This window comes from Anomalospiza imberbis, chromosome 30, assembly GCF_031753505.1.
Source record: "Anomalospiza imberbis isolate Cuckoo-Finch-1a 21T00152 chromosome 30, ASM3175350v1, whole genome shotgun sequence".
NCBI classification, from domain to species: Eukaryota; Metazoa; Chordata; class Aves; order Passeriformes; family Viduidae; genus Anomalospiza; species Anomalospiza imberbis.
The window spans coordinates 2,336,471-2,346,067 of record NC_089710.1 but is presented as its reverse complement, the minus strand read 5'-3'; the positions used below and the strand labels follow the sequence as shown (position 1 = coordinate 2,346,067).

The 9,597-nt window shown below is 56.2% G+C and overlaps 1 protein-coding gene across 1 annotated transcript; it reads right to left on the bottom strand.

The window, feature by feature from the left end:
• Positions 1–922: 922 nt before the first annotated feature.
• On the bottom strand, positions 923–4,797 carry LOC137463823 (serine/threonine-protein kinase pim-1-like). Its single transcript, XM_068175215.1, has 7 exons — positions 4,718–4,797; positions 3,615–3,742; positions 2,931–3,022; positions 2,795–2,845; positions 2,196–2,565; positions 1,805–1,981; positions 923–1,520 (listed from the first exon to the last, which is right to left on the bottom strand). The coding sequence occupies exons 1-7, from the start codon at positions 4,795–4,797 to the stop codon at positions 1,381–1,383; spliced, it is 1,038 nt and encodes a 345-aa protein (XP_068031316.1). The 3' UTR covers positions 923–1,380.
• Positions 4,798–9,597: the final 4,800 nt, after the last annotated feature.

Genomic DNA, 9,597 nt, shown 5'->3' with positions numbered 1-9,597 from the left:
GAGGTGCTGGCAGCCTACGGAAAGAAACCAGAGAGCCACGGTCAGTCACAGAAGGCTCCTGTCCCCCTGTCCCACCATGGCCTGGGCCAGGGCCAGGCTCCTGGCTGTGCTCAGAGCCCAAACCTCCCGAGCCATTCTCTGTTTGGAGAGAAGGGCAGCGTGGCAGGCCACGTTCCACCTCCTCTGCTTAAGCACAGCAGCCTCCTCAGCAGCTGCAAGGGTGGGATGCCCATGTGCCCTCTGCCCGAAGCCCTTCTGCCAGCCCAGCTGTGGAGCCGGGTGCCCACCTCTGGAGACCTGCTGCCAGGAGAGGAGCCGATCCCGCACGAGGTCCTCATCCTTCTTGAAGGGGATGTCCCCGCAGACCATGGCCCCTGGGGTAGCGCTGGCACTGGAGGTGCTCCACGGACGGTGCAGGCACTTCCCCGTCCAGTCCAGGCACCAGGTATAATCTTCCTGGGAAAACAAAGAACAAATGCATGAAATCAATTCTAAACAAGACCTGGAAACAAGAAGAAGCTACAAAGCCTGTCACCGTTTCACGGGCCTGAGGAGGGTCTGACCACTCCATGTGAGAATTAAACCTGTCCATGGGTGGGGAAAAACCCCACCTTTCCCACCCGTAAACGCACCCCTTCCTCAAGGGCCTGCAAAGCAGATCAGCTGGGGCACGGCTTCAGAACCCGTCCCCTTCTGCTGCCCCCATCCACATGGATGGATGCTTTGTCAGGCTGGCTGCCCCCGCCCCAGCCCATGCCAGGCTGGCTGGCAGAAGCTGTCAGCAAGGCCAGGAGCCGGCTCCCATTCAACAACACCCGTCCCCTGTCCCACCAAAAAGCAGCTTGGCGGCCGGGCGAAAAATTAATATTCCCCAGTGCCGCCGAGTGGGGAACCTGCGGCGCGTGGCCAGCCCGAGCCCTGCCATGCCTGGAAGCACGAGCATCCCCCCGCCCCTGCGCCGGCTGGGAACTCATCTTGATTTCATCAGGGCGCAGAGCGTGTCCTCCAGGAAGGGGCCGCAGCCAAAGCCACTCGGCTTTGCCCCGCCAGCGGCCAGCTCGAGGATGGGGTTCCCAGCTCCACGTGGTGCTCCAGAAGAACACGCCAGCTGTGCCTCGGCTTGCGGGGTCATCTCAATGCCATTGAGCTGCAGGGGGATGTTTCCCCTGTTCCAGTCCGTGGCACCTTCACTGCACTGCCACCCCTTCTCCAATGGGACGGGGAGCACTGAGCCGCTCCCTCCACAACTCGCCGGGGACCAGCGGAAGCATCTCCTCGGCTGCGCTCTCTCCTCCGGGCCGCGGCCACAGGGAAACGCTCCAGGGTTTTCTTGGAGTGCCACGAGACGTGTGCAGCGGGTACTTGCTGGGCTCCTGGATCCTACTGAGCAGAGGGATGGATCTCTGCTGTCTCCTGGGCCAGGCAGGGCTCCTGCAGCCAAGAATGCTCAAAAAGGTCTTCCAGTGATGGTCTGTCTGCGGGTTCCATGGATAAACACCACCTGATGAGGTGCTGGCACTCTGCAGAGAAACCAGAAACCGCCACTCAGCGGGACAAGGCTCCTGTCCGTGCTCTCCCACATTCCACGGTGCCCAGGCCACACTAGGAGTGCTCGGAGCTGCAGCCAAAAGCTTCCCATCGATCCTCCCTTCCGGAGGAGAGCAGCCCAGAGGCACACGTGCCACCTCCTCCAGCTAACCCAGGAGATCAACCTCCTCACTAGCTGCTGGAGCGGGACGCTTCTGTGCCAGCTGCCCTCTCCCAACCCCGTTCTTCCTCCCGAGCCTTGAAGGCGCATCCCCACCTTGAGACACCCGGGGTGGGAAGAAGAGCTGGCCCTGGACGATGTCCCTGTTTGTATGGAAAGGAAGGTCCCCGCAGACCAGGTCATAAAGCAGGATGCCCAGGGACCAGATGGTGGCTGGCTGGCCATGGTAGCAGCCAAAGAGGATCCACTCCGGTGGGCAGTACTCCGGCGTTCCTATGGGACACGGGCACAGCTCATCAGGCCCATGCTGCTCCCTCCCTCCCAGCCAGCTCCTGTCCCACAACAGCCAGCCCCTGCCCCGCCGAAAAGCAACTTGGCTGCAGCCGGCTGAAGAAGGATTCCCCCTCCCTCCCTGCCTCCTTCTTCCCCCTCTGCCAGCAAAGGGGGGAACCTCTGCTGCCCGGCTGGGCCCCGGCTTTGGGCTCACCTGACATCCGGGTGTAGAACGTGTCCTGGAGGATCGTGCCGCAGCCGAAGTCGATGAGCTTGGCCTCGCCCGTGGCAAGGTCGACGAGGACGTTCTCGGCCTTGATGTCGCGGTGCAGGACGCCGCGGCTGGTGCAGTGCCGCACGGCCTCCAGCACCTGGCGGAACAGCCCCCGCGCCACGGGCTCCGTCAGGAACCCCCGCTCGGCCAGGAAGTCCCAGAGGTCCTGACAGCGCTGCGGACGCTCCATGACCAGCGCGAAGCCGTCGGGCAGCTCGAACCAGTCCAGGAGCCGCACGACGCCGCGGAAGCCAGGGCACGACACCATCCACAGCAGTGCCAGCTCCATGGGCACAAGGGCGCCGTTGTGCTGCGGGGGGACCGCGATGCCCTCAGCGGGGCCGATGCTGCGCCGCGCCTTGGGCACCCCCTGCCCGGCCCCAGCGCCGCTGGCCATTGCCCGGTCCGGGACGCTGCGCGGCCCCCGCTCACTCCCCGCTCGCTCCCCTCGCAGCGTTCCGGCTGCCACCCTGCCGGGCCTCGCTTCAGCCCCGCCCGGCACGCCCCGCCGGCTTCTCCCGCTGGCCCCGCTCACTCACCAGCCGCGCCCACTCCGAGATGCGATCCCGGCGCACTCGCTTGATGGCCACCTGCAAGCCAAGGCGAGCGCCGGGCTGAGCTCCCCGCCCGCCGCCCGCCGCCCGCCGCCCCCTCCGCTCCGGCCCCGTCTCTTACCGGGGCGCCGTCGGCGAGCCGGGTCCCGGAGTAAACGCTGCCGCAGCCGCCGCTCCCCAGCAGCGGGCCCTCCCGGTAGAGCTGCTCCAGGGCAGGCTTCTCCGCCCGTGCGGGCGGCACCGCGCTCCCGCTCTTCTGCCCCGGGAACCCGACCGCCCGGCGCGCTGCTGCTTGCCGAGCCGCCCCGGGCTGCGGCGGCTCGGGGCCGGCGGCCAAGCCGAGCAGCGGCGGAGCTCGGAGCGGGGAAGCTGCCTGCGATGCTGTCGGGGCCGGGGCGGGCGCGGGGCGGCAGCGGGGCGGCTGCGGGCGGAACCGCGGGAGGGGCTTGGTTCGGGGCCGGGGCCCCAGCCGGGGCCAGCCCAGAGCCCGCGCCAGGCGGAGCCAAAAGACCGCGCTGCTCCGCCAGCACCAGAGCAAGAGGCACTTCCAGAAGTGCCACAGCCAGTACGGAGAGAGCCCGGCCGAGGCGGCTCCACGGCGGGACAGGCAGGGGCGGGCACGGGGCGGCCCCGCCAAGCGGCGCCTTGCGGGACGCGGCATGAGCCGGGCTGGGAGAGGCAGAACACGGACGGGACGGGACGGGAATAGAGTGAGTGTGAGAGGGAGAAGGGGATGGGGAGCGAGTGGAAAGTCGAGCGGAAAACCGATCGAGAGAAGCGCTGCTGCTGCTGTGCTGCTGCTGCTGCTGCTGCTGCTGCTGCTGCTGCTGCTGCTGCTGCTGCGGAACCGCCGGAGCTCGCGAACGTTCCTCCGTTGCCTCCGCGAACCCAACGGAGGAGCTGCCGCGCGCCCCGCGGAACGAAAGAGAGAAACTAACAAATAAAACCCCAAAGTAATTCCTATTAGAGAAGTAACCAAATCAAACAATGTAGCAATAAAGAAGCGTGTTGGCTTGTGGCTTCTTTCTTCTTTGGCTGAGACGAAGCATTTCATGGGGAAGAATTGCCTCTTCAGACACTTTTGCAAGAGTGGACAGGAGTGGAGCATTTAATTTTCGAGTAGAAAAGGGAAATCGTATCAGTAATGTCATCTCTTTTCATCCTCTGTTGAGACAGTTGCAGGCTGCCAAAAGACATGGTCTGCAATGTGGAACTTGGGGCCAAGATCCTTTTTCTGCCAGAGGATGAGGAGGGGAAGTATCCCAGAATCATGGAGTCGTGGCATGGTTTGGTTTGGAAAGGATCTGAAAAATCACACGGCTGCAACCCCCCTGCTGTGGCTGGGGACCCCTTGCACTAGCCCGGCTTGTCTAGAGCTCCATGCAGCCTGGCCTTGAACACTGTCAGGGACGGGACAGCCACACCTGCTGTGGGCAACCTGTTCCAGGAGAGACTTTCTTCTGAATTCCTTACCTAAACCGACTCTCTTTCCACCTGGATCCATTCTCCCTTGTCCTGTCCTTGCCTGCCCTTGTACAAAGTCCCTGTCCATCTTTCCTGTAGCTTGCCCTCAGGTACTGGAAGGCCACAGTTGGGTCAAGTCTAAGTCTCTTGCCCAGGCTGAAGAAGCCAAGCTGTGTCAGCCCTTACTTGCAGGAGAGAAGTGTTCTAGATATATATTATAATATTGGGTTTTTGCAAATATTAAAATGGATTTTATATATGTGATGTTAAAGTAACTTTGTTCCAAATATATAGTTTTAAATTTTGTTGTTAATTAGGCTTAGACACAGTAGTGCAATAGCTGATGGAAGTATGCTTGTGTTAAAATGCCTGCTTGGATGGGATAACATCCAATGAACACAGGATGAGCACACCTGTACAGATCTGCCAACCATCAGCACTCACCGTCTGAAGGCAGTGCGGACCAAGGCCCGAACTGGAAGGGATAAAGAGAAGGAGCCAAACCCCAGCCAAGGAACACGCATGCTCTGAAAAGGCAGACCCAAAGAGGGGCCATGTAAAATATTTGTTGGAAAATGTAAACTCGTTGATGGGTATGCATAAGGGGCTATGAATATGCAGCAGGCTGGTGTAAGGGAAAAGGTATTTAAGGGGGATCCCTGAAGGTAACAGGGTGGTCTTGGCTGAGTGCCAAGATGCACCCAGCCATAAATAACCTTTGCTCCATGGTCCTTGTCTCCTATTGTCCTTTATTAAACTTTTTACATTTTCACAGGAGAGTGAACGTGTTTTTCACATGGACTACATATGCTTATACAAATTCTAGGAAGACTAGTAATTTTTTCTACAATAATTGGGTTAATCATCACAAACGAACATCCATTTTGCAGCATCTCTTGTTAATAGAAGTTGATTCAATCTTCTTTCTTGATTCAGTCTTCTTGCAGTCTTCAAAGCTCTGCTTGTTCTTGCCAAGGCATTCTGATTATCAATTTTTTTATGCTAATCAGGTCTGAAGTACATCAACTCACTTCTGTCCTGGCAGCATGGGCGTGTCAACTCAAGGAGGGAAACACTAACTGAGAGGATTACAGTAAGGTGAAGGTAGACTCAGCCTCCGGTGACCGAGCTGCCGGGTATGATCTGTCAGATCCCCTTGAAGGTACCTCTAGTATGAATGCTCAGGGAAGAAAGGATAACCAGAGCTAGAGGGGCCCTGCCTCGAGCCAAGGAGAGGCACGGGAAAACCGGATCTTTGGTCAGTGTAGATCCGATGGCCTGGCACATCAGAGCCACAAAAATGCGACGCCTTAGTTGATACTGGAGCGCAGTGTCCCCTGATACCATCGGGACATGTGGGGGCAGAACCTGTTTCCATTGCTGGGGTGACGGGGGGATCACAGCAATTGACCCTGTTGGGAGCCGAGGTGAGCCTGACTGGGAAGGAGTGGCAGAAACATCCTATTGTGACCAGCCCAGAGGCCCTGGGTATTCTGGGCATAGACTTCCTCCAGAACGGCAATTACAAAGAACCAAAGGGACTCAGGTGGGCTTTTGGCACAGCTGCTGTAGAGGCAGAGGACATTCGGCAATTGAACACCTTGCCTGGACTGTCAGAGCACCCATCTGCAGGAGGACTCCTGAGGGTGGAAGAGCAACGAGTGCCAATTGCCACCTTGACCGTGCATCGCTGGCAATATCGGACAAATCGAGGTGCTGTGATCCCCATCCACAGAATGATCGGTTAGGTGGAGAGCCAAGGGATGGTCAGCAAAACCCACTCACCCTTCAACAGTCCCATCTGGCCTGTGCACAAGTCTCAATGGAGATTGGCTGTGGACTATCGTGCCTTGAATGAAGTGACTCCACCGCTGAACGCTGCTGTGCTGGACATGCTGGAACTCCAGTACGAGCTGGAGTCCAAGGCAGCAAAGTGGTTCGCCACTGTTGTCATTGCTAACACGTTTTTCTCCACTTCTCTGGCAGCAGAATGCAGGTCTCAGTTTGCTTTCACCTGGAGGGGTGTGTAGTACACCTGGAACCGACTGCCCCAGGGGTGGAAGCACAGCCCCACCATCTGCCCTGGACTGATCCAGGCTGCACTGGAAAAGGGTGAAGCTCCAGAACACCTGCAGTACATCGATGGCATCATTGTGTGGGAGAACACTGCAATGGAAGTATTTGAGAAAAGAGAGAGGATCATCCAGTTACTGCTGGAAGCCGGCTTCACCATCAAGAAGACCAAAGTCAAGGGACTTGCCCGAGAGATCCAGTTCCTGGGGGTAAAGTTGCAAGACGGATTGTGTCAGATTCCCACTGAGGTCACCAAAAGGATCACTGCGGTGTCTCCACCCACCAGCAAGAAGGAAACACAAGCTTTCCTAGGCACCATAGGTTTTTGGAGAATGCACATTCCCGAGTACAGCCAGATTGTGAGCCCTCCCTACCTGGTCACCTGCAAGAAGAACGATTTCCTCTGGGGCCCTGAACACCAACAAGCTTTCGCCCCGATCAAGCAGGAGATTGCTCAGGCAGTAGCCCTTGGCCCAGTCAGGACGGGACCAGAGGTGAAGAACATGCTCTACTCTGCAGCTGGGAACAATGGCTTGTCCTGGAGCCTTTGGCAGAAGGTGCCTGGGGAGACTCGAGGCCTACCACTGGGATTCTGCAGCTGAAATTACAGAGGGTCTGAAGCCAAATGCACTCCCACAGAGAAGGAAATCTTGGCTGCCTATGAAGGAGTTCAAGCTACCTCCGAGGTGATTGCCACAGAAGCACAACTCCTCCTGGAACCCTGACTGACAGCACTGGGGTGGATATTTGAAAGGAAGGTTCCCACTGCCCTCCATGACACTGCTGCCACATGGAGCAAATGGATTACTCTCATCATGCAGCACACCCGGATTGGAAACCTGAATCGCCCTGGGATTTTGGAGATAATTACAAACTGGCTGCTGGTGAGAACTTTGGTCTCACTGACGGAGAGCAGCAGGAACAAGTGACAAGGGCTAAAGAAGGTGCACCATGCAACCAACTACCAGCAGAGGAAACTCGATACGATGTTTTCACTGACGGTTCCTGTGGAATCGTAGGGATGAACTGGAAGTGGAAAGCAGCCATATGGAGCCCCACACAACATGTAGCACAAGCTACTGAAGAAGAAGGTGGATCAAGTCAACTTGCTGAAGTCAAGGCTTTTCAGCTGACCCTGGACATTGCTGAGAGAGAGAAGTGACCAAAGCTCGACCTTTATATGGATTCTTGGATGGTAGCCAATGCTCTGTGGGGCTGGCTGGAAAGGTGGAAAAAGGCTAACTGGCAGCGTAGAGGAAAACGAGTCTGGGCTACTGATGAGTGGAAAGACATTGCCTCTTGGGTAGAAAATGTGTGTGTGAAAGTCTGTCATGTAGATGCCCATGTCCCCAAGAGTCGGGCTAATGAGGAACACTGAAACAAGGAGCAGGTAGATCAGGCTGCAGTGATAGAGGTGTCAAAGATAGACTTGGATTGGCAACATAAGGGGGAGTTGTTCCTAGCTCGATGGGCCCATGATGCCTCAGGCCATCAGGGCAGAGATGCCACCCACAAGTGGGCACGAGACTGAGGGGTGGATTTAACCATGGACAGTATTTCTCAGGTTATCCATGACTGTGAGATGTGTGCTGAGATCAAGCAGGCCAAGTGGGTGAAGCCCCTGTGGTATGGTGGGCAGTGGTCCAAGTACAGGTATGGGGGGGCCTGGCAGATTGACTACATCACACTGCCCCAGACATGCCAAGGCAAGCGCTACGTGCTCACAATGGTAGAAGCCACCACGGGATGGTTGGAGACTTCCCCTGTGCCTCACGCCACTGCCCGGAACACCATCCTGGGCCTTGAAAAGTAAATCCTGTGCAGGCATGGTACCCCTGATAGGATTAAGTCAGACAATGGGACTCATTTCAAGAGCAGCCTTATCAACACCTGGGCTAGGGAACATGGCATTGAGTGGGTGCACCATATCCCCTACCATGCACCAGCTGCAGGCAAAGTGGAGAGGTACAATGGACTGTTAAAAACCACCTTGAAAGCATTGGGTGGGGGATCTTTCAAAAACTGGGAGCAGCATTTAGCAAAGGCCACCTGGTTAGTTAACACCCAAGGTTCCACCAATGGAGCAGGTCCTGCCCAGTCTGAGTCCCTGAATATAGCAGACGAAGATAAAGTCCCAGTGGCACATATCAGAGGTTTGTTAGGGAAGACAGTGTGGATCAATTCTGCCGCGAGTACAGACAAACCCATTGGTGGCACTGTCTTTGCTCAGGGACCAGGTTGTACATGGTGAATAATGCAGAAATATGGAACAACACGATGTGTACCTCAGGGAGATCTGATTGTGGGGCGAGCCTCATATGCAAATATCACTGTTTGCTGGATGTTACTGCCACTGTCTTTACATTAAACCAGACAGACCTGAGACAGATGGAAATGTGTGAATGCTGAAGGTTTGAGCAAGAGATATAGAAGGAAATGTGTGTCAAAGGTTTGAGCAAGTGAGATGGAAGGAAATGTGTCTGAGTAAGTGAGAGATGGAAGTTTTTACTTGATGAAGTTTTTACATGACGTTTGGTAGTTATGTTGACGATTCGGAGATAAGGGGTGGAATGTCCTAGGGTGACGTTATGGTGCTTGCATCCCCAATCGTGTGTTCTGTTTATGCTTGATGTTATGTTCTGTGCCTTCGGGACTGGCTCCAAAAAGTGAAGGTTTGTTTTGTCTTGTTATCAGCCGGCTCACCTCCCCTCACAGTTTGTGTCTAGGAGAGAGGCTAGGGCTTGCTGGCTCTCTTGCTTGCTTGCTGGCTTGCTTGCTTTCGCTTTGCTCTTGCTCCTGCTTTTTGCTTTTGCCCTTGCTTTTGCTTATTAGTTAGTTTAGCTAGGCAATCCAATTTTTACCCTGGACTGTTTTTTTTCTTTCCCTTTCCTGAATACCATTTGAACCTGCTCAGGACTGGGACCTGGGAAACACCAAGAAACACTGAGAGCCAGCATTTTGTGACCTGCAGCAGCCATCCCCAGTGCCGGAGACCGATAACTGGGCAACCACTCCCAGCAGAGACTTTCTGAATTTGTCACCTCTTCAGTGTGGTGAAAGAGTTTTTGTCATCTGGTGTTGTTCATTTTTTTTGCTGGGGGGGGGGGCTTTGCCTGCTCAATAAACAGGTTGTTTCCACTACTCTCTGAGGAAATTCTTCCTGAGCCAGGTAGGCGAGGAACTGTGGGGGGATTTGCTTTCTGGGGGCTCCTTCCGCAGGTTTTCTCCCAAATTTGCCCCAAACCAGGACA

Excerpts from the sequence above, each read along its gene's own strand:
- LOC137463823 (XM_068175215.1), bottom strand. The coding sequence starts at position 4,797 with ATGCGTGTTCCTTGGCTGGGGTTTGGCTCCTTCTCTTTATCCCTTCCA. Across the intron at positions 3,023-3,614 it reads GCAGCAGCAGCAGCAGCAGC|CCCTGGAGCAGCTCTACCGG; the intron begins AGCAGCAGCAGC and ends CGGAGAAGCCTG. Across the intron at positions 1,521-1,804 it reads CCCACCCCGGGTGTCTCAAG|AGTGCCAGCACCTCATCAGG; the intron begins GTGGGGATGCGC and ends GTTTCTCTGCAG.